This window comes from Eriocheir sinensis, chromosome 9 (assembly GCF_024679095.1).
Source record: "Eriocheir sinensis breed Jianghai 21 chromosome 9, ASM2467909v1, whole genome shotgun sequence".
Taxonomy (NCBI): Eukaryota; Metazoa; Arthropoda; class Malacostraca; order Decapoda; family Varunidae; genus Eriocheir; species Eriocheir sinensis.
Window position 1 is genome coordinate 21,134,539 of NC_066517.1, and position 25,501 is coordinate 21,160,039.

The 25,501-nt window shown below is 42.8% G+C and overlaps 1 protein-coding gene across 1 annotated transcript in view; it reads left to right on the top strand.

Annotated features, from left to right (window-relative positions):
* Positions 1-569: 569 nt before the first annotated feature.
* Positions 570-25,501, top strand: part of LOC126996133 (uncharacterized) — a 52,045-nt gene continuing 27,113 nt past the window's right edge. The window contains exon 1 of the mRNA XM_050856340.1: positions 570-1,658. Within this exon, the coding sequence (XP_050712297.1) occupies positions 1,622-1,658 (37 nt within the window). The 5' untranslated portion in view covers positions 570-1,621. The remainder of the gene's footprint in view (positions 1,659-25,501) is intronic.

Here is a 25,501-nt window from a genome sequence, read left to right on the forward strand (position 1 = left end):
GAAATAAGAATAGGTAAAAGGCGGGAACGAAGAGAAGGGAAGGGATGAACGATGGCAAGAAGAAAGGAAAGAAGGAAAGAAAGAAGAAAGGGAGAAATGAGGGATGGAAGAAAGGAAGAAAGAAAAGAAGGAAACAAGGAAGTAGGAAATTAGTAGGAGGGGAGGATGAGAGGAAAGGAAGAAAAAAAGAAGGGAGCGAAGGAAAGAATGCTGGGAGGGAGTAAGGGAGGGATGAAAGGAAAGAGGGAAGGTTCGAAAAAAAGAGAGGAAAGTTAAAAAGGAAGGAAGAAGAAAAGACAGAAAAAAATGATGATCTTCAGAACCCTCACTATCACCATCATAAAAAGGAAGAAAGAAAGTTAGGGAGACGGAAAGAAAGAAGTAAAGAAGGATAGAAGGAAAGGAACCACCACCACCACCACCACCACCACCCCTACATTTTCTCTACCTCCGTCTCATCCTTGTTCTCTTTCATCCCTGTCGTGTCTCTTTCCTGACGTGGCGCTACTCGGCTCAAAACAAGCTGACAACGCCGGCCTCAGCATCAGTCAGTCAGCCTTTAGGTGGCACTGAGAGGAGACGTGCGACTTTACGCTCTGCCCCGCCCTCCCTGACGTTCGCTTGCGTTGATTGGCTACTAAGAGGTGTGGACAGAAACAACAGGTGTGTGGGAGGTAAAGCGGTCAGTACTCGAGTTTACCTCACGGATTACTGGTGCTCTTGTAAACCCAATGGTGACTAAGCTTGTGTCCTGATGACTTTTAGTTTGTTTTTGTGGCACTAACGTCGATGAAGTTTTGATAAGTGAAGAAGTGAAGTAAATAGCCCACATTACATTATTTTTGACCTGTTGGCGGCATGGTGACCTCCAGTGACTTGGTTCAGGTGCTGCACTGGTGATCTGTTCTCTTGTTTTGCATATTCACCCCATGACTGACGTTCAGGGCTGCGAGATATTGGTGACACCTATTTCTGCACCCCACTGACCTACAAACCGGTGGTGACCTATAACTTGGCAGCCTAGCAATTGGTAACCTCTACTGGTGATCCTGACGTTACATGGACACCATAATTAAAGGAACCAATAAACTTTTCACCCGTGTGACCTTCTGCTGTTGGTAATCCGTGTTTCTGAGTCCTAGTGACCGACAACCTGCCTGGTTACAATTTTGGTGACTTGATTCTTGCTAACCTTTTCTGGTGACTTTCTACCCAGTGACTGCATTGACGCGAAATGTTTCCTTCACCTCACCAACACCTTATCAGGTGATTCATTTTCCTGGTGAACACACGATATAACCTGTTAATGAATCTTTATCACCTGATAAACTTCTGACTTAAATTTATGGCCAAGTGACTTGTGGATTGTTTGGTGACAAAGTTATATTTTCAAGTGATCTGACGATAATTGAGAACACCCAGATTAATAAAGTGCGCCAGCAAACTCTCTTTACACCTAGTGACTCAGATTTATGGGCTAGTGACTGGTGCGTAGTGCGGTGATTTTAGAGCCTCATTGTCTGGTGACGCCCCGGCAAACGCAATATGACCTGTTGCTTAGTGGCGCGGTAAGAATCACCAAAAAAGAAGGAAGAAAAGAGGAACGGAAGAGCTGATCATCATGTTCTTCTATCTCATCTTCGTCACCCTGTTGCTGGGTGAGTATGTAGGGGCTTGGTGACCTTCATGGCGAGACCCGAGTTTGTGATTTTTTTTTTTTTTTTTTACAGCTAAGGAGACAGTTCAAGGGCGTAAAGAAAAATATTAAAAAAAAGCCCGCTACTTACTGCTCCTGAATAGAGGTCAAAGGAGTGTCCAAAAAGAGAGGACAATTTCGGGAGGAGAGGTGTCCTGATACCCTCCTCTTGAAAGAGTTCAAGTCGTAGGCAGGAGGAAATACAGATGAAGGAAGATTGTTCCAGAGTTTACAAGCGTGAGGGATGAAAGAGTGAAGATGCTGGTTGACTCTTGCATAAGGGGGTTGGACAGTATAGGGATGAGCATGAGTAGAAAGTCGTGTGCAGCGGGGCCGAGGGAGGGGGGGAGGCATGCAGTTAGCAAGTTCAGAAGAGCAGTCAGCATGAAAATATCGATAGAAGATAGAAAGAGAGGCAACATGGCGGCGGAATTTAAGAGGTAGAAGACTATCAGTATGAGAAGGAGAGCTGATGAGACGAAGAGCCTTTGACTCCACTCTGTCAAGGAGAGCTGTGTGAGTGGAGCCCCCCCACACGTGAGATACATATTCCATACGAGGGCGGACAAGGCCCCTGTAAATGGATAGCAACTGTGCGGGGGAGAAGAATTGGCGGAGACGGTACAGAACGCCCAGCCCCGAGGAAGCTAATTTAGTAAGGGATGAGATTATGAAGTTTCCAGTTGAGATTTTGAGTTAAGGATAGACCGAGGATGTTTAGTGTTGAAGAAGGTGATAGATGGGTGTTGTCAAAGAATAGGGGATAGTTGTTTAGAAGATTGTGTAGAGTGGATAGGTGGAGAAACTGTGTTTTTGAGGCGTTGAATGACACCAGGTTCCTCTTGCCCCAATCGGAAATAATAGTAAGCTCTGAGGCTAAGCGTTCTGTTGCCTCCAGCCTTGAATCGTTAAGTTCCTGTAGGGTGGGTCTTTTATTAAAAGAAGTTGAGTAATGCAGAGTGGAGTCATCGGCGTAAGAATGGATAGGACATTTCGTTTTGGAAAGAAGATCATCAATGAACAACAGAAAATGAGTGGAAGATACGACAGAACCCTGTAGGACACCACTGTTAATAGGTTTAGGGGAAGAACAGTGACCGTCTACCACAGCAGAAATAGAACGGTCAGAAAGGAAACTGGAGATAAAGGTACAGAGAGAAGGATAAAAACCGAAGGAGGGTAGTTTGGTAAGCAAAGATTTGTGCCAGACCCTATCAAAAGCTTTTGATATGTCCAGCGCAATAGCAAAGGTTTCACCGAAACGGCTAGGAAAGGATGACCAAGAATCAGTTAGGAAGGCAAGGAGATCACCAGTAGAACGCCCCTTGCGGAACCCATAATGGCGATCAGATAGAAGGTCAGAAGTGGAGAGGTGCTTTTGAATCTTCCGGTTAAGGATTAATTCAAAAGCTTTAGATAGACAAGAAAGTAAAGCTATAGGATGGTAGTTTGAGGGATTGGAACGGTCACCCTTCTTAGGCACAGGCTGTATGAAGGCATACTTCCAGCAGGAAGGAAAGGTAGATGTTGACAGGCAGAGGCGAAAGAGTTTGACAAGGCAGGGTGACAGCACGGAGGCATAGTTTTTAAGGGCAATAGGAGGCACTCCATCAGGTCCATAAGCCTTCTGAGGATTGAGGCCAGAGAGGGCATAGAAAACAAAAAAAAATGTATTATAAGGACAAGCAAACTACTGCACACTTAGATTGTGTGTGTGTGTGTGTGTGTGTGTGTGTGTGTGTGTGTGTGTGTGTGTGTGTGTGTGTGTGTGTGTAATCTGGAGGATTTTGCTGCTCTAGTAAAGTACTTCTGACATGCACAATACATAAAGATGAGCCGTGAAAAAAGGGACTAGAAGAACAAGGAAAGTTAACATAAAAAAAGAACCAAAATTTTCAAGACTGCCTGGCCCCACCTCCCCTTGCCAACGTTATTAGTGTTAGATCATGCGTAGTTCAGGCATTGTATGAGCTATCAATCCCCCCCCCTCCTTTCCTTCCTTTTGGGGGAGGCGGTGGCAGAGGAGTGAACGTGCGGGCGCGGCGTACAGGAGGACGCCGGTTTGCGTCCCGCCCATCGCTACAAACAAGCTGGCAATTTTTCAGTCATCGCCGAGTCGACTAAGACTACCCACATGCTGCCCTGATGACCACCTATCAACCCAGGATCAAAGATGAGCTCCGGGGAGCAGCATGAGCCATGCAAGAAGGCGCCAATATAAACACTTGCCTGCACCATAACGACGAAACGTAAAAAAAAAAACTCTCTAAATTACCGCACACCACTTCGTTGATAGTGACTGTCAGAACCCTATATAGATACCCAGCCTGCTTATGCCTCTCCCCACCCGCCTTTCCTCCGCCCCTTCCTTTCCTACCGCTCCCTAAACTCACGCACGCTTCACTCCGTCGATCGTATCCGTCAATTCACCCCTTTCAAGTTACCCGTTCACCCAGCCCTCTACTTCTCCGCGACTTTCCTCCGCACTATACACTACTGCACGCATTCCTCCACTTATCCTACTGGTGGTGACGGAAAAGTAGTGAAAAATGGTGAAACTGAGAATGAACAAAGTTGGTTGTGCTGATGATGGTTGTAGTGTTAATGCTGGTGGTAATGGTGATAGGTAATGGTTATAATGGAGATACTGGCTGGTGATTAATCCTGATCCTGCCTCTCATATATAGTACACGAAGAAATGGCAGACTTCAATGATGCAGACACTGAAAGAGCCTTGGCGCCCGGGGAGGTTAATACAATGACAAAACGCCCAGTGAAAGAAGGCACTGGGCACACGTATTAATGCCTACGACTTAGACGTTGACAAGAGAGGAGTATCGGGACTCATTCAATAACGATATCGCCCGTCATTTCCTTCACCTTAATATTTACTATGGAAGAAATAGTCTTGTTGGATATTACCCCTTTTGATTTATTTCCTCTCTCTCTCTCTCTCTCTCTCTCTCTCTCTCTCTCTCTCTCTCTCTCTCTCTCTCTCTCTCTCTCTCTCTCTCTCTCTCTCTCTCTCTCTCTCTCTCTCTCTCTCTCTCTCTCTCTCTCTAAGTATGTGGAATTTGTGGAAAGATTATATCAACAAGCAGCTTAACTGCAGTCGTCCATCCACTTCCGGCTCCCTCCTCAAGGGTAATGTTGCTGCCTCTTTGCTCTTGGTTGGTGACTGCTTATTTGCCTGTGTCTGGGTCTGTTGGTCTGTCTGTGCAATCTCTGTCTGTCTACTTCGTTTGGACTGTCTGTCTTTAGGTCTGCATGTTTTTATATGTCTGTGTTTGTCGGTCTGTCTTTCGTCGGTGTATCTTGCTCTTTGTTTGTCTCTTATATTGTGTTCTGTCTGTTTATGGTTTACTGACTGTTTAATGGCTGTCTATGTAGCTCTCTCTCTTTCGATTTCTTTATCAACTACTTGCCAACGGGCTTTTTTGTTTCCTCTTGCTTTCTCTTTCAGCTTCCTCCTTTCCTTTACAAAAAGTTTGGTAACAATGTCTTCCTGGAGAAAATAAAGTTCTAAGAGAGAACGTTAGGAAGTTGGTGGGCGTGAAGCAGCAAATCAGACAGTTGTCTGGCAAGTTGGAGGAGGCATTGAAGATAGTCGAGAAAAAAAAATCGGTCCTAGACTCCCGTGGCGATGAAGACAGGCGGCGAAACAGGTGATCACCGAACTAACGAAACGAGCAATACGGGCGAGGAGAAAGTACAGAGGATGGTGCAGGCTCCGGCGTATTAAGGAAACTGATGCTGCAGCGTGGGATATTAAACGTCACGGACAACCGAATCCTCTCCACCGACGAAAAAAATAAATGAAAAACCTTACCGATTCTCGCTGCGGCAGAGTGGTGCAGGCTACGGCTATTAAGGAAATTCAGAAGCAGCAGCGTGGGAGATTAATTAAACGTCACGGACACCTGAATATAAAACAAAAAAACAATTTCTTGTTGTAGAGGGGGAAAATCAGAACAACAAAATTTTACGTGTCGGAAAACTTGAGGTCGGCAGCAGCCTAGAGGTATCATGCTTGATCATTGCCTTTCGTACAGGATGGTTTGAAACGAAAAAAATAAACGTTTTTTGTAATACCTGGTAACGAAGAGGATTCTGCCTTGCTAATAACTCGTGATATCGAGATTAAGTATTCACCCAAGCATCTATATATAGAAGCGAGGGTCAACAGTGACGTAAACAAAATCACAAAAACATCTTTTCATGAAAGGCCCAGTCACACCTAATTATACATTCGTCACTTTTCACTGCTGAAAAAGAGAGAGAGAGAGAGAGAGAGAGAGAGCGTGTGGTGGCTGCAGTCATCTGTCAGCACCTGAGTGAGTGCCATCTCCTCTCAGATAGACAGTTTGGCTTCAGGCCTGGCCGGTCCACCGCGGACCTCCTCCTCCTCCTCTCCAAGGATTGGCAAGACGCACTTGATGAAGGCCTGGACACACTCGTGGTAGCCCTGGATATTGCTGGAGCCTTTGACAGGGTTTGGCACGCGGGGCTCATTGAGAAGCTTCGCGCCAAAGGTGTCCAGGAAGCCCTCCTGATGCTGCTCAAAGATTACCTCCAGGGGAGGAGCCTTCAGGTGGTGATCAACGGGCAGTCATCAAGGCCTTCACCAGTGCATGCCTCAGTTCCACAGGGTTCCGTGCTTGGCCCAATCCTGTGGAACATCCATATCGACGATCTCCTCCGGCAGCTATTGGCAGTGTCAGCCTACGCCGATGACTGCTTACTCTCCCGCTCCTACTGCCGCCCCGACAACCAGTGCGCCGTCGAGGAGATCAACAGGCAGCTCATCCTGGTGGAGCAGTGGGGAGAGGAGTGGCATGTCACCCTCGCCCCGGAGATGACGGAGGCCATGGTCATCTCACGGTCCCCAGACGCCTCTCGAGCAGTCTCAGGCCAGCTGCGTCTTGGAGGCAAGAGCCTGCCCCTCCAGGACCACATCAAGGTCCTGGGAGTGTCTGTGGACCAAAGCCTGCGCTTCAACCACCACGTCCGAGCTGTTGCCCGCAGGCCTCCCTGCGAGACTATGCCCTGCGAAGAGTAGCGGGATCCCTCGACCCACGGGGCATCTTCACTCTCTTCAAGGCACAGATACGACCGTATCTGGAGTACGGTGCCCTGTGCTGGATGTCGAGTGCTGCCAGCCACATGCAGAGGCTCAACGCAGTGCAGCGACGAGCAGTGCGTCTGGTGGAGGCCAGCGAGCACCTGGAGGAGTCGTCTGCCACTGTAACGTCGCTGGAACACCGCCGCGATATCTCAGCACTGGTTGTGTGCCACAAAGCCCAGGTGCAGGGGGTTCCCCAACTCAGCAGCTTGAGGCTTCCCCCACGCGCTGCCCAGAGGTTTACCCGGACTGCACTCTCCAGTGACCAGCTTGTTGAGATGCCTCGATCACACTCCAGACAGCACCAGCGCACATATAGAGCCAGGACCACACGTCTGTGGAACATGTTCACGGCAGCCACTCCCCAAGTGGAGAACATGAACACAGCAGGTGAAGTTGGCTGCTCACAGGTGGCGTGAGGGACACCCAAGTGCGCAAGTGGTATAAATATAAAGTGACTAACTGACACTATTCCAAATTGTTTTTACATGTTTTTCTTTCTTTTTCGTATTTTGTATTTGTATGTGTTGTATGTGTCAACAGTCGACAATTCATTTTGCCCCATACACAGGCTCTTAAAATAGTTATACCAAAAAAGAGTAATTTTGAGCCTAATTTTTTGTAGAAATATTTTTAAATAAAAAAGAAAAAGAAGAGAGAGAGAGAGAGAGAGAGAGAGAGAGAGAGAGAGAGAGAGAGAGAGAGAGAGAGAGAGAGAGAGAATGAAACTTTTTCGTGTGTGCGAATGTGTGTGTGTGTGTGTGTGTTCCCAAAAGAACAATATTTCACCCATACCTCACTCTCTTCCATCTCCTTCTACAATTCCTTCACCTTCTTCACCTCCCTTTTTTTTTCGTTCCCTTTTTTCCAAAACAACAATATTTTTCACCTACCTCCTCCTCCTCCTCCTCCTCCTCCTCCTTCTCCTTTTCCTTCCCCTTCTCATTCTCCCTTTCTCCTCCTCCAAATCCTTTACCTCCTCTCCTTCTTTACACGTTCTTCCATTATCTTTCCAGGAAATTTAAGGCTTTTCCTCCTACTTCAGCTTTTTCTCCCCGCTGATTCGTTTTCCTACCCACTGAGCTTTCCTTCCTTGCTCTGCTGCGTCATAAACGGGGGAATGCTACCACTAAATCGAGCAGAGTGAATCTGTCTCTCATGGGGCTGTGTTTTTTCCTATATAGTCTTTCCAACGGCACAAAATCCGATTAAGAGGTTGGAGAGAAAGGAAGACCTGAAAGAAACCGTAGGAGAGGGAGGGAGGCCATGGCGTCTTTACCCTCAGAGGTATTACATATAAAATAACCTTGGGGAAAACTATTATATTTTGTGTCCTTTAATTCCTTTCATTGCCTCGTTATATTCCTCGCTCTATAACTAGATTTCCTTTTCGCATTTCAATTGGTTCTGTGTTTATTCTGAGCGTAGTTTTTTTTTCTGTTCGTATCTCTCTCTCTCTCTCTCTCTCTCTCTCTCTCTCTCTCTCTCTCTCTCTCTCTCTCTCTCTCTCTCTCTCTCTCTCTCTCTCTCTCTCTCTCTCTCTCTCTCTCATCGCCCATATATTAAAACCGAAACTTTCACGACCTAATAACATTACGGAAAAAAATAGAAAAGGAGGAAAAAGAGGAGAACGAGGAGTAGGAGGAGGAGGAGGAGGTGGAGGCGGAGGAGGAGGAGGAGGAGGAACGGGAGATTAGAAGGATTAGACGAGGAAGGAAAATGGAAGAGGGGAAGGAGAGAAGATTAAGGGGTGAAGAAGTGAGGAAGTGAGATAAGCATGGAGGAGTGAGTATGGATAGAGGAAGAAAGGGTCATGGAGGAGTAGGAGAAGGAGGAGGAAGAAAAGGAGGAAGAGGAGGAGGAGGAGGAAGAGGAGGAGGAGGAGGAGGAGGAGGAGGAGGAGGAGGAGGAGGAAGAGGAGGAGGAGAGGGAGGAGGTAACAGACTAAGTAAGGAGATTGAAATGTGGCGCGGATGTATTGCGTTTAATGAGAGAAAGGAAGGCTCTCTCTCTCTCTCTCTCTCTCTCTCTCTCTCTCTCTCTCTCTCTCTCTCTCTCTCTCTCTCTCTCTCTCTCGTCTGAGCCACGTATATGGAAACAGAATTATTATTTCAGATGAATATTACCAGAGGAGAGTTCGTAATAATAGCAATGGTGGTGGTGGTGGTGGTGGTGAGGTGTTGTGGCGGTGTGGGTGGTGGTGATGATACGTTATAATGGTAATAATGGTGATGGCAGGGTGGTGGAGGAAATGCAGGTAATGGTGATGGTGATGAAAAAGTTAGTAAAAAAAAAAAATGGTGATGATAGGAATGAATATTGTTGTGTGTGATGACGGTGGTTGTAGTGGTGGTAATGGAGGTGCTGGTGGGTGACTGATGGTGAAGAAAACGGAGGTGAAGGCGACGAAGATATGATAGAAATTGGTGATGAAACTGATGGTGAGGAATAGCGGTCGAGGTGGATTTTGTGATGATGTAATGGTGATGAATGGTATTGATGATAAACACACACACACACACACACACACACACACACTCTTTGTTATTGTTACTATATCCCTTAAGCTCTGCCTCACAACCAACGTCAGGTGTTATTCAATTATCTTAACATCACCTGTCTCCTCCTCCTCCCCCTCCTCCCCCCATCTTATTCACATCCATCTATCTTTCCTTCCCGTTCCAATCTTTCCCTAACTTTTTTCAATATATTGTTTCCTCTTTGTCTCCTGCCTGCCAGTGTTCTCCTCTTTCAACCGTTTCTTTTTTTTTACCGTGCTTTCATTTTTTCTCTTTTTTTTTTCCTTCCATACTGTCAATGTTTTCTTGTATCGTCCACATTTTTCCTAGTCCTTTTCCTCCTCACTCTTTTTTTATCTATTTGGTTTCCTCCAATTTTTTTTATACTCAAGTCGTTTCCCTTCTCCCGTTTTCATCTTCTTTTTCCCTATTGTTCCTTTTCTCCTCTCCTCCTTTCTCTTTTCTCATTAAGCTTTCATTTCGTCACTCCCTTTTTTTTATGTCTATTCATCATTTCTGTGTACATTACTTTCTTTTCTCATGTAATTTCCTCTCATTCCAATACCGTTCATTCCTTCCTTCTTTCCTCCTTCTCTTCGCTCACTCCTATATTTCTCCCTGTTAGTACTCTCCTTGACTTTATTTTCTCCCCCTATTCATTGTTACTCCTTTATTTTCCCATTATTCAACGCCTCCTTCCTTACTTAATTTTTTCTCCCGTCTTGTACTTTCGTTGTTTTTTTTTTTTTTTTCAATCACCACTTACGGCTTCCTCTTCCTCCCTTCCCATTTTCTATCCTCCTTTTTCAATTTTTTTTTTTTTACTCTCAATTTCTTTTTACAACAGAGGAGACGTCTCGGCTCAAGGGCAACAAAAAGAGTGTAGAAAAAAAAGCCCTACTCAGCGCTCCCACAACAGACAAAAATAAAGAGTGGCCAAAAGAGAGGTCAATTTCGGGTGGAGAGGTGTCTGGATACACTCTTCTTGAAGGAGATAAAGTCATAGGCAAGAGGAAATGCAGACAAAGGAAGGCAGTTCCAGAGTTTACCAGTGTAAGGGATGAAAGAGTGAAGATGCTGATTATCTCTTGCATAAGTGGTTTGGACAGTATAGGGATGAGCTAGAGTAGAAAGTCGAGTGCAGCGGGGCCGCGGGAGCTGGGGATCCGTGCAGTTAGCATATTCAGAAGAGCAGTCAGTGTGAAAATATCGATAGAAAATAGAAAGAGATGCAACATGGCGGCGGAATTTAAGAGGAAGAAGACTATCAGTGTGAGGAGGGGAGTTGATGAGACGAAGAGCCTTTGACTCTACTTTGTCCAAGAGAGCTGTGTGAGTGGAGCCCCCCCCCCCCCCCACACACACACACATGTGATGCATACTTCATACCAAGGCGGACAAGGGCCCTGTATATGGACAGCATCTGTGCGGAGAAGAAAAACTGGCGGAGACGATACAGAACGCCCAACCCAGAGAAAGTTGATTTAGTGAAAGAGGAAATATGGAGTTTCCAGTTGAGATTTTTTACTTAAGGATAGACCGAGGATGTTTAGTGTAGGAGAAGGTGACAGCTGAGTGTTGTCGAAGAATAGGGGATAGGTGTTTAGAAGAAGAAGAAGAAGAAGAAGTGTATCGAGTTGATAGGTGAAGAAATTCAGTTTTTGAGGCGTTGAATGACACCAGGTTCTTCTTGCCCCAATCGGAAATGATAGTAAGGTCTGAGGTTAAGCGTTCGTATTCACAGCATCCCCTTCTTCTTTCCACTTTTTTCCACTCCTCCTGTAGTGCGGCGACTAGCAGGATGGGCGAGCCTCCCATAACTCCCTCTGCGAGGGGGGTACCTCTTTGGCCGACTGGTTAAGGAGTGGCTCTCCCGTCTCGCTGGTCGCGGGTTCGATCCCAGCGCCGGCAAAACCTTTCCTTGTCTGGATTAATTTCTCGTGTGTTTCGTTACACGAATTGGTGGTGTTGGACCATAGTAAAGAGAAAATTCGGGCATTTCACTGGTGGCAAAGCGGTGGGCATCCTCTCCTGTGTTCTGTTGTGTTACCCCGTGTGGGTAACAGGTAGAGTGATGGCCCATGCTCTCCGAAGTTCATATAAAATGGGAAATCTCAACACATAGAAATTTATCTACATAGGAGTGGGGAGCCGTGTAATGCGGCGACTAGCCTGATAGGCGAGCCTCCCATAGCTCCCTCTGCAAGGGGGGAACCTCTTTGGACGACTGGTTAAGGAGCGGCTCTCCCGTCTCGCTGGTCGCGGGTTCGATCCCTGGCGCCGGCAAAACCTTTCCTTGTCTGGATTAATTTCTCGTGTGCTTCGTTACACGCAGAGGTCGTGTTGGAGCATAGTAAAGAGAAAATCCTAGCATTTCACTCCCTCATACCGTCCTTCCTTCCTCCCTTTAATGAAGAGTCTTCCATCTAACGATCAGAAGAGCTATCAGAACTACCAATCTACATACTTATTCTTGCAAAGACTTCCACAAAAAATCAGTTGTTTTTGACGTAGTGTTTTCGATGTATTTGATAGGATTACGCTGAGACACGTAGATATAAATAGATAGATATAAATATACATAGACAAAGGGAGATGTATAGATGGATTGATATATATATATATATATATATATATATATATATATATATATATATATATATATATATATATATATATATATATATATATATATATATATATATATATATATATATATATATGTATATATATATATATATATATATATATAGAGAGAGAGAGAGAGAGAGAGAGAGAGAGAGAGAGAGAGAGGGGGGGGGGGCAGAGACAGACAAACAGACACTCACAGTCAAGTTCAGCAGGACGAAGCATCACTTTTTTTTTTTTTTGAGTACCTCTTGATTGGAGACCCCCTGAACAAACAAATATGTGGAGAGCTATGTATCCATCGACATAAAAATCAAACGCTATGTTCTTGATGGATGTTGGAGGAGGATGTGCGTGTGGACGGGCGCGGCGTGTAGTAGAGTTCGATAGGGTGTGTGGGGACAAAGTGACGTGTTATTGTAAAGGGGGTGCAACAGGGATTTGATATTTCAGACTGTGTGATGACCTCGGCGTTGATAGTGAAATAAATGAGTTCTTTCAAAGGATCATTATTATAAAAGCATTTGACGAGTTTTTTTTTTTTAATATTCTGATGATGATGCTAATGGGCCAATATAGATTTATCTTTTACTCTGCTTACTTTAAAAATACGCGGACAACAGGAAACAAACACAAAGAAAAAGTCACGATAGACAATCATGCACTATTAACAAATACGAAAGTCTGTTGCACTCTCATTGACCTGCAAAGGAAACAAAACAATCAGCGCTAATGGAACAAAAATCAACAGAAAAATGATGATTATCCTCAGTGCCGCATTATTCCAAAGCATGACAAAGGGCTCTCACATTCGTTTCCATTCATTATTGTCATGTGCCTCTATTTTCCAGTTTCCTTAGTCATAAGTTTTCAGTTTTTGGTTTCCAGTTTCCTCAGTCTGTCATATTATCTGGCAGGCCACAGGATTCTCAAACTCTTTCCCAATCATTATTATAGTTTCCAGTCTCTGTGTAAGCTTTCCACATAATTCTTCATTCCATCAGACACTCTCGTGAACGGTATCCCTTTGTATCGTTTTATATCAGTTCCCACACTCTGTTAACTGTTTGTTTAGTTGTTGTTCTCTCTCCTACGTACATGTCAGAACCTTTGATATTTCCAGACTTTTGTTGCTGTTTTATGAAAAAAATCATATACGGCCAATCAAATATCACGAGGAAATACAATGACCGAGATAATTTTTTATTTATGGAAAGCAATATGACCATGAAGCATTACTGAAGCAGTGCACTTTTAATAAAGAGAACTTAAAGCGTAAAGAGAAAGGTCGGTCGACATTAAAAAAAAACCAATAAAAATCTATTATAAACTATCTCCTCTTCCTCCTCTTTTTCCTCCTCCTCTCCTTCCGGGTCCTTCTCACTTCAGTGTCCTCTTTCTTTCCCTCTTTTTTAATCTTTCCGCTTCATTATTTTATCTTCTTACTTATACCTTTAGTTTTTTGCTCTTCTATTGATCTGTTTTTTACTCAGACCGAATAACAAATAAAAAATTCTTTCAATGAAAAAACAAACTGAGTTCAGAACATATATGTATTCATATTTATGTATTTATATATTCTGTGTACATATTTTATTGCTCTTTGTCCTCCCCTCCTTTCTATTCCTTTCTTTCTATTTCTTATATAATGCTGTTTGTGTCCCTTCCTTCCCCTTTCTCTGAGTGAAGTATTTGAGGTTTTGGGAAGGATCTGGCTATTCTACCTACCTCTGGGCGGCCATGTTTGCTCTGATGAGAGTTTTGCGACCGCCTTATTCAATATATTCGGTCGAGTCCGACTTATGACTTTGATGTAAAACTTTGGGTCCAGAAAAGTTCAGCCAGGGTACATTCACAGGTTCGTGCACACCATCCCAATTACTAATCATATGAAGGGAAAAATAAGTGCTATTGAATATGGAGCTGAGGAATGAAAATAGTTCAGTCGTCAAAGGTAAGAAAAAGGAATGAAAGAGAGGATTTCAGAGGGGTGTACAAGAGTGGAGAGGAAAAGAGTTAAAGAGAGTGAGGAAATGTATATCAATATTATTTTCATAATTAATTTGTGTATTTGAACTCAGTTTTAAAGATTTTACACTGATATAAGTACTGAAAAACAGGAAATTCTTTGCATTAACAGGTCTCTCTCTCTCTCTCTCTCTCTCTCTCTCTCTCTCTCTCTCTCTCTCTCTCTCTCTCTCTCTCTCTCTCTCTGTACACGGACAAAAAGCTTATCATGAAATATTAACAGCTAGGTAGCAGCAGGAAGGGCTTTCGTGGTTATATAAAAAAAAAAGGTCGAGTGAATTTTAAAAATTTAATAATGGAAAACTATACCGTCTTCTATTTTTATTACATTCCTTATTTTTCCTTTACTTTCATAAAGGTACACGATAACTCATGTCGGGCAAGATGGTTACTGTAGTAATCTATGAATTTTGTTCTGTAAAATTTAACCGGATAATATGTATACAGGTCACTGCACACACACACACACACACACACACACACACACACACACACACACATGAAAGAACACTCATCCCAGACTACAATGAGAATCCCTAGTGTAAAAGTTTCCAAAAATCGGCCCACACCACTTCGCTTCGTAATAACTTTCGCCGCACACAAAGTCTCTCCATTTCGACCAGGTGACAAGCATACCTGGTGTTGTGGTGTGTGAGTCTTCTTGTGCATCCATGAACCCATAAAAAGATTACCATGAAACAGGCAGAAGAGTTTAATTGTTTTGATGTAGCGAGCTATCATTATCTGGACCTTTTATACTCTACCTTCTTCCTGTAAAGGTTATATCGGTATTCTCTTACTCATTACTTACTCGCGTGGTACATAATAAATTCATTAATATACGGCTTCTAATCCTTGGTAGTTTTGGGCGATAATCGGGTGCCGTTTCTGGTATATTTGGTGAAACATTACTCTCTGAAAATAAAACTGCGCGATGAAAGGGATAGCGAAGAGCCGCCTTGGAGCCTTCCACACATCGTAAAGCGATTAAACTAGGCCGGTGCGCTGAGGCAAGACGGACTGGTTGGCGGAAGGGATAGTCCTGAAACAGTCATCAATGAGCTTTGCCTTGTTGTCTGGCGATCGTGTATCCCGAAGTCCAACGCGAGAGGGGATTTCTTTCGTCACTGCAACTATATTCCCTATGCTTTGCCTGTTTTTAGTTAGTCTATTATGCATCGTCTTTGCTTTGTTATTGTATGATTGCGTATCTAATGCAAGAGGGGTATTTCTGTCGTAAGTACAACTATTCCCTATGCTTACCGGTTTAAGATTTCCTTTAGTCCAGCACAAATCACCTTTACTTCGTTATCAAAGGATTACATTCCCCACAACCTTATTGAATCGGGGTATTTTTCTTAAGTATAACTATTCCCTGTACTTGCCCGAGTTTCGTTAGTCTATTGTACTTCATTTTTACTTTGTTTGAGGTCGATCACGTATCCTACAGCCTAATGGAAAAGGGGACCCCTCTCAGCTTTTTTTTTTGTCTTCGCCTAGTGGTTTGTTTGTTTACTCAACTTCCTTACCTCTCGATTTGTTTACTTTATCCGCTCTCATAGCCCTCAGCCTAGCACTAGAGGCGAAGCTCTCCTTCACTGCTTCCTGAGCCAATACCCTGATCCTATTTGTCTGTTTCGCGTCATGTTTACTTTGTACTCGGCTGATTACGTGTTCCACGGTCACATAAAGGGACTCTCTCTCTCTCTCTCTCTCTCTCTCTCTCTCTCTCTCTCTCTCTCTCTCTCTCTCTCTCTCTCTCTCTCTCTCTCTCTCTCTCTCTCTCTCTCTCTCTCTGATTTAAATTATTAAAAAGGTTAGTAATTAAGCCCTTGAGCTAGGTAGCTAAAACCATATAGATCTTCCAGGGTTACTAGAGAGTACTACCTCCCTCGTCGAGAAGCCGCCGTGAGCTGGGATTAAACTCATAACCTCTCGGTAGCGAGGGGAACACCAAACCCACCGAGCTACTCGGCCCTCTTGAGATTAATGAGTCTTACACGAATATCCATCCATAATAAGCTACATACGTACTATACTTTTTCCCTACAAAAACTGATAATTCAATGGATGACTCTGAAAGCTGTTTACCTCGAGAGAGCAGCACTGAAGTAATTATCGGTCGTTGTGTGTGAATTATGCGATTTAATGTCAACCAAAATGTAGAGAAAGTATAGGTACAATGATATCCCTTCACTGACGCAGTTATATGTCAGCCAATCCTCATGAATACATGGGCTTAAACCGAACCCGTGATTGTTATGAACGTTCCTTACACTAGCTTAGCTTCTTATTTTACCGAGTCATAAAGTGCTGCAGCTTTTAAGGTTTGCTGAGATTTTTAGTTAGCGGGTGGAAGGATAGAAGAGGGAAGATGAAGATAGTACAAAACCTATCTTGATCACGGTTACCAGTCTTCGGTGGAGGGAAGATGAATTGCTCCGGCTGAAAATAATGATAGCTGAATAAATACATGGAGAGTAAAAAGAATGGAAAAGAGCCGCAGGAAATGGAAAAAAATGACCAAAATTACGGGCCTCAAGTTCCCCTCATTATATTCTATCAACACACGACGCCGACCATTAACTTCTCTTCAAGACAGGAAGCCGGAACACCTTTACTGGCCTCCTAAGGACTTCAATTAACCTGCTTGTCCTTCCTCCCATTAGTCTCCCGCCTCACCGAGATGAAAGGCAGCAGGAAAAAAGGAGTAGTTTTTTTTTTTTTTCGTCTCATCAATCCTCCCCTATTACTGTCTAAGTTTTGCCGCACTGTTGTTTCACTTTAACCTTTTTCGTTTTTTTTTTTTTTTTCATGATGAGATGCTATTCATAATCCGCCAATAAATTTATCAAATCTCCGCTTCAAACTTTAATTTCGTAACTGAACTAACTATACCTCATCATCATAATCAGCACTTTCATCAGAACTTTCCCTTCGTTCTCCATTTTTTCTCTTCTGTTTGAGGCTAGAACACTCTCAGTCCTGTTCCGGCAAATTCTCTAGTTCAATATCGCCGCCTGGTTCTCTCCTCGGGTTGCCCTCATTTTTTTCTTTTAATCATTCACTATCTTTTCTCTTCAAATCAGTCCTTGACTACCTCCTCGAACGTAAATCTTGGGGAGGCGGTTGCTGAGTGGTTAGCGTGCGGGTCCCACATTCACCGCACTCTGGACGACGCGGGTTCGAATCCGCCGCTATCTCCTGGGATTTTTCAGTCACCGCCGAGTGGTCTAAGACTACCCACATGCTGTCCTGAAGACCACCCATCAACCCGGACTCTAGAGGAAACCGTCGAAGTGAATCAAGAATGAGCTCCGGGGGACAGCATGAGCGAAGAATAGATGGCGCCATTATAAACACTTGCCTACGACATGACGGGCTGGGGCCGACCACCACGCCCCTCAAGAAAGCCTATCGGTGTTACAGGGTTCGACGTAAAAAAAAAAAAAAAAAAAAAAAAAAATGTACCCAACGCGACGGATCCTATCGTCGTTTTTCTTTTTTTTTTCTTTTTTCCGTGGCCCGCCGTCCCACGAATGTGCTTCCACATATCTGAATCTTCATCAAAGAAAATTGCTAATATCCGTCGAGCCAAAAAATGACGAAAAAAAAAAAAAGGAATATCGCACAACGGAAATGACTCGCTAGTAGTCGGAGTAAGCTGACGGTCCAGATTGAAATCGACGATGAATATTTAAAATGGTACGATCCCTCTCTGATTTTCCTGATTCATGTTTGTATACATTTTTATTAATATAGTTATTAATTTTCGCCTTCTATGCTATTAACTTTCTTGTAAACATTCTTATTAACTTTCCCTTGTTTCAATATTTCTTTCTTCCTGTATTTTTTAAACGCTCTTTATCCTCCATTAACCTTCGTTATATTTACCTTTCTTCTTTTCTTTCTTTCGCTCGTTTTATCCTGCTTCTCGTAACTTTCTGCAATTTATCTTCTTGCATCACCCTACATTGTCTATATTGATATACGTCTATTAATAACCTATCTATTGTAACTTCTTTCATTCACTAGACTTCATGGTTCTCGTTCCTTTCTCTCCTACAGCTTTTTGTCTCACATCTTCAAAAATAAGTTCATTCATTTCAATTTTATTTACTTCACCACTCACTACATTCACCCTTTTTCATGTTTCTCATTCTTTTCCTTCCTTCAGTTACCCCTTTTGGCTGTATCCGACATTCATATCGTAAGTTTTTTGCTAACTTTCTTTCATAAGGTTCCTCTTTTATATACTCCCCTTGCTTCTCTTTTTTTACTGTATATTACATTTAGTCAACGTCGAGTTATTGCGTGTCGGCCTGTTTATTATTCTTTCATTTATTAGTGTGTCATCATACTCAGAAACATAAAGGAGAATGTTTTATGGCTCCTTCCTGGAATACCTTACTTATGAACACTCACGCGCATGTTATATAACCACCACCACCACCACCACCATCGCTCCTCCCCTACCACCACCACCTCCATGACCAGCACCAAATTTTCTATACGCTCCTATGTGTACGTGCGTTTCTCCTTTTTCTTCACCCACCGCCTAGACCAAAATCACCACTTTTCCATTCCTCATCCTGTTGCGTAACTCATAACCACCACCACCACCACGACCATCGCCGCCACCACCACGACCATCGCCGCCACCACCACGACCATCGCCGCCACCACCGCCACTTTCACGATTACAATTGTTCCGTTTTCCAGCCTTTTCTTCCACTTCCCCTTTTTAGCATCACCATCACCACTAGTTTATTGGTGTTTTATCACCATCAACACCATTTTTTTTACGTTTACGTTTCGCCGATAGGCTTTCTTGGTGGAGCCTGATGGTTAGCCGCAGCCTGTTATAGAGTAGGCAAGTGTTTATAGAGGCGCCTTTTTGCTTGGCTCATCCTACCTCCCGGAGCACATCTTTGATCTTTTCTTTGAGAGAGGATCTAGAGTCCGGGTTGATAGGGGGTCTTCAGGACAGCATGTGGGTAGTCTTAGGCCAGTCGGCGGTGACTGATAAATCCCAGCTTGTGGCGGCGGGCGGGACGCGAACCAACGTCCTCCACTCAGCCAGCAGTACGTTTTAATGTCTCCTATGTCAGAGTTGTCCATATCATTATCCATTCGCTTCCTTCATTTTTACGTCCTATGATGTTTTCTCTTGTTTACTCACCCCTGCTACCACCACCTTCATGTATTAATTCCTCTTTATACTTGTTTTTCATCTCCATTTTCATCAACACTCATCACCACAAACATTACCATCTTATCGTTTTGCATGGCTTTCTCTCCCCATTTTCCTCCTCACCGACCTTCAATTTCTCCTTCTACTTGTGTTGCATACGAATATCACCACCACTGCTATCACCACTTTTTTTTTATGTCCGTTTTCATCTTTATCACCACCACATCTCTCTTTTTTCGCCTCATTTCTCGTTATCTTCCGCCCCATTATCAGAAACACCACCATCATCATCACCATCATCATTAACACTACCATCACTTCTTCATCCAAGCGTCTTACTCAAATCGTTTCCCCTCTCTCAACGAAATCACTACTGCTACTACTACTACTACTTCTACTACTACTACTACTACTACTTATACTACTACTAACATCAATTTCACTTCCACTACTACTACTACTACCACAATCACTATCACCTTCCTTCCTTTCCTGCAGTGTGTACGAACGAAAAAAAAAAAAAAAATTCTCTGACACAAATTCGCTCAGCACAACACTCTGAATGTGAATGAGTTTCTCTAGAGGAGGTTAAAGCCGCACCATGAATAAGGGAAGAGGATAGAGGGATCAAGAAGGGGAGACAGTGGCGGAATAATGGGGGCCGAATGGGAGAGACGTGGGATGTTGAAGGAAAAAGGGATACACGTGAAGGAGGGTTAAAAGAAGTGTAAGACATAAGGAAAGAGGGTGAAAAGAGGGAGTGAGGAAGGAAAGGCAAAAGATGGAAAGAGGGAAGAAGAAAATAAATGAATACAAAAGACGGACTAAGGGAAAGAGATCGAAAGATGGAAACCCGGAAGAGAGATCGTGAGACAGACAGTAAAGTGAAAAAGGAAAGAAAACGACTGAAGAAAAAAGACCAAAAAAGGAAAAGGGAAACCAGATAAGGACAGAGGACAAGAAGGAGGAGTTAGGAGGTGGAGAAGAAAAGGAAAGAAAAGGAGGAAGAGAATTAAGGACGACGAGGCGGGAAAGTATGAGATAAAGTGGAAAGAGGGGGAAAGAGGACGCGGAAATGGGACGAACAAAGATTTAAGGAGAAGGTGGAAAGAATAAAGAGAGAAGAGAAGGGGGAAGGACAGGAAGTGAGAGAATTAAAGCAGAAAGAGAAAACGTCGGAGAGATAGGAGAGGAAACGAATGAGGAAATATATCAGGAAAAAGAGAGAGAGAGAGAGAGAGAGAGAGAGAGAGAGAGAGAGAGAGAGAGAGAGAGAGAGAGAGAGAGAGAGAGAGAGAGAGAGAGAGAGAGAGAGAGAGAGAGAGAGAGAGAGAGAGAGAGAGAGAGAGAGAGAGAGAATTACAAGGATGCGACTGGGCAGACAGGACTTGGGTACCAAATATTTATAGTTTCAACTTTGCTCCTCGGACGTTCTGTCTCGTTAACAATCGCAGACAGGACAAAAAAAAAAAAATGGACAGCACGTGATCGTTTTCGTTAGAGAGAGAGAGAGAGAGAGAGAGAGAGAGAGAGAGAGAGAGAGAGAGAGAGAGAGAGAGAGAGAGAGAGAGAGAGAGAGAGAGAGAGAGAGAATGGAAATGCAGAAGACAGGAAGATCAGAGCATGGGACGATAAATGAAGAAGAGCAACACGAAGGAAACGAAGAATGGCAACAGAGAAAGAAACAGTAAATAAGGAAAAGAAGAGAATACGGAGAGAAAACAGGAATAAATTATAGAAAAGAAGGAAAACAAGAAGAAGGCTGACAGTAGATGGCGCTGCGGTGGTTTAGCTTTCAAGGGATAAGAGGAGAAAAGGGATCAACGAGAGGATAAAATATTCAAGGGAAGCAAAAGAAGAGAGGGGATAACCGAGAGAAAAAAAATAACGACGAGTTTGTGGTAATATTCCCTTTTAGGAAGTACGAAGAGAAAGAATCGCAGGCCAAAGGAGTAGAGTTGAAGTTGTTTGTTTGTTTGTTTACCTAATTAATTGAGAGACTGATTTTTTGGCGGAGGAGTATGTAAATATCAACAAGGAGGAAAAGAAAGGGAAGAGAGCTGCGAGTGAAGAGGGTAGGAAAGAGGGAAGAGAAAGAGGGAGAGGGAGGACGATAGAGGAAATTCAGAAATCAAGAAAGATGGGACAAATCGAGAGAAGAGGAAAAAGGAAATCAAGAGAGGAGAAGAGACACAAATGAAGAGAAAACACAAAATAAAAGAGAAGAGAAAACATGTCATGATAAAATAGGAAAGATATATATAGTGTTTACAAACTAATAGCGTCAATGTGGTTTTCATATATTACTTGATTTGACAAGTCAACATATTCCTGAATTGCTCTTAAATTCGACACCTCACAACTGCGAATTTGCTCTGAAATGGAAAGGTCACACTCGGATTACATGCAGCTCTGGTAAGACAAGACTTCGTAGCAAATAATTCCCGACTTCAATTAGTTTTCCACATTGCGCTTCCTGTCTTTCGCTTCGTTTTCTTAGCAAATAATTCCCAGCTTCAAATATTTTCCTTTACTGCGCTCCTTTTCTCTCTTTTCGTTTGTGTTGGCGATACAAAAACACCCAACGTAGCGTCAAACTTAGGTGCTTGTGATTGGTTGGATCAGTGTGACGTCATGCCTTGAGCCGCTCGTGATTGGCTGATATTAGTTATGAGCCGGTTTATGAAAAGTTTTGAGATATGCCGCCCGCCAAGGCAAGCCAACTTACTTCTATCTCCCGGACGGTTATCCTCAACACGCGTCCAGAGAAAATAAGTAACTGTTGGTTGGTTATTTTTCCGAGCCATGTTAAGCCGATCTGCAATACTCTCTTCCTCCTCCTCCTCCTCCTCCTCCTCCGCCTGCCCTTACCTTCACATTTTCCTTTTATCAAGCTTCCAATAATGAAAAATAGCTATGGACTGAGTAGCCAAAGTTGAAGTGAGAGAGAGAGAGAGAGAGAGAGAGAGAGAGAGAGAGAGAGAGAGAGAGAGAGAGAGAGAGAGAGAGAGAGAGAGAGAGAATAATGATAAAAAATGACAAATATACTTCTACTATTTTGATTACTTCTCCTCCTCCTCCTCCTCCTCCTACTACTACTACTACTACTACTACGTCTGCTACTACTACAATTACCACAACTAATACCACTACCACTACTACTACTACTACTACTAAAATAATAATAATAATATGAGGTGGCTTACGTGTGACCTTGCTACACGTCATGTCACAAGGGAAGTCAAGGCCAGACAGCTGCTGGAGGTCAGGCGAGCAGATTAATTGCAAGATGAAAGTCATGCTAACCTCAGTTCCCTTGAAGAAGTCTTAGAGAAGCAAGTCGAGGTTACACCCCCCTCAGCGGATCTGAGTTTCCTCTCCCTTCTCTCCAATGTGGTGCAACTGTCCCTACATCAAAAACAACATCATCAACAACGACAATACTAATACCAAGACAAATACTAATAGAAATAGTAAATAATGACGCTAATGAGAATCTGAGGACGGCGCACTGCTGGATAATCTTTCTAAGTAATTATATTCGCTGAATGTTTTACCCGGGAGAGAATTGCGAAGCGGAAGGAAGGAAAGACAGACGGAAGTGTGGATGAGAGAGAGGATGGGGAAGGAGGGGGACGAGCAGAGAGACAGAAAAGAAGATATTAACGAAAAAGATAAGAGAAAGGACAGCGGGCCAGAACGATGGAGAGGATGGCAGAAGATATATAAGGGATTCGGGAAAGAACGAAGGTGGAAGGAAGGAAAGAAGAAGGGGAGGAAGGAGGGAAAGAAGGAGGAAAGGAAGGAAAGAAGAAGGGCAGGAAGGAGGAAGGAGGGAAGGAAGTAGGAAAGGAAGGAAAGAAGAAGGCCAGGAAGGAGGAAGGCTGAAAGACAGAGAAAACCAAGAAATCAAGAGAGAAGAGTAACAAATTGAGAGAGGAGAAAACAAGAGAATGGGAACAAAGACAAAAGGATTAGAATTTCTCTCTCTCTCTCTCTCTCTCTAATATCTATCTGTCTATCTATCTAAAAAAAAATCATGAACAAAAAAAAGAAGAAATAAGTATGTATATTTTTATGGCACATATATGAAAAACATGCAAACGTAATATTATTTTGTTCTGCCCTCAGTTAAAAGCCTTTTTCCGCTCCACTCATTTCGCTTGCGGCTGATCGACACGTATGCAGAAAAAAATAATAATATATATATACACAAAATAGAAAACATGATCCCTTGGACAATATGCGAGCATGAAAAAGAAATTAGTATTGGAATTATTATTATTATTATTATTATTATTATTATTATTATTATTATTATTATTATTATTATTATTATTATTATTAGTAGTAGTAGTAGTAGTAGCAGTAGTAGTGGTAGTAGTAGTAGTATTGTAATATTATTATTATTATCATTATTATAATTATCATTGTTTTTGTCATTATTATCAATTTTACGTTTATTATAACTGCTGCCATTTTACTACTACTACTACTACTACTACTACTACTACTACTTCTGTTTTCGTAATCTCGTTTTCTATTCAGATTCGTCTCTTTCCCCGTTTTCGTTACAAATTCGCACACGTTTGTGTTAATTGGTGCTAAAAAAAAATAAAAATAAACTTCATCTGATTATACATTTATACTCCAGCTTTACTTTATGGAATACATAAACAACCTCGACACCCGGAGCCTTGCCGAGAAACAACACTTTTATTAAATTGATCGAGTCGCTCATTACACGGCACCTTCCACTTCGCACACTAATTCGATCTTCAACTACTTCTACTTCGACGGTGATCATACCTTTAATCACTTCTACTTCAAACGCTGATTCAGTCTTCCATTACTTCTACTTCATTCGAGAAATACAACAACAACAAAAAAACTAATGAAACAGCGATAAAGAGATTACACGTTCCAGGCGATTCCAAAATGGTAAAAGAAAGTAAGGAAAAATAAAGATAGTAAAAAGACAGAATTCAAATGATATACATAAGAAAAAAATAGTAGGCAGAAAGGTATAATACAAGTAACAAAGGAGATTCAGTTCCGTTGAATTATAAAATAGGCAAGTTTAGTTTGAATTATCCGCTATTTCTGCGCGTGGCCTCAGTGCTCATCTCTCTCACATTTGCCCTTGATCTCAGTTTAAGGAATACTAAAATAAAAAATAAAACTATATGGCAATTTTAATCCATCACTCACAAATTAATTAAAACTCTTCTAATCACGCAACAATTAACTCTTTGTAGATATTTATAATGATATTAACCCTCTAAGTGGCTCTTCCCCTAATGCCACACATACTTTAACGAAGCGCTCAAAGCGATTACGCTGAACACTAAGCTGAACCGGGGATTAAACGAGAGGGCTCACAAAGGCGTGACGCGATGGGCTGCCAGAATCCCGTGCTATCTAGTGACTGGCTGTGTGGTAGTTTGTGCCATTTCGGCATTGGTTAAAGATCAAGGGAGTTGGACCAACACCAAACGTTCGAAATTTTAGAAAGAAAAATCGTTCCCCCACCTCTCTCTCTCTCTCTCTCTCTCTCTCTCTCTCTCTCTCTCTCTCTCTCTCTCTCCTTTTTACATTTCCTATTCTACCTTTCTTCTTACATTCTCGTATTCATTTTCTATCCCTTTCTTGTATTTTTTTCTACTCTCTCTCTCTCTCTCTCTCTCTCTCTCTCTCTCGGTTAATGCACTTCATGACCCTCAGCGTCTCTAATAAATATTTCAAGATAAACCTCTCCTCAGAACTCCTTCTATTTTCCTTCCTCTCTCTTACTCCACCTTCACTAAAATGTTCCCACTGGGCTTTTAAATCCAGCTCACTCCTTCTTCTATTCCTCCTCCTCCTCCTCCTCCTCTTACTCCTAGAAAACAGCTTCCTTCTTATCTGCCTTCCACCTTGCCAGTCTCATTTTCTCTCTCTCTCTCTCTCTCTCTCTCTCTCTCTCTCTCTCTCTCTCTCTCTCTCTCTCTCTCTCTCTCTCTCTCTCTCTCTCTCTCTCTCTTCAGCGAGTTTGCAATTGAAATGGAGATTCTAAATACGCTTATTGAAGGCCATTCTAAGGCGAGGACGACACACACACACACACACACACACACACACACACACACACACACACACGCACACGCACACACGGCACCCCAGGAGTTTCGTGTTACTCGTTTATTCCAGAACTTTTCTAAGAGCGAAATAAAATTGTAAAAAGAAACCAAGGTACGTTCTCAGTTTTCTTACTTCATTTTCTTCCAACTTCTCGCCCTCTTCCTGCTGCTGCTCCTCGTATTTCCTTGTCTATA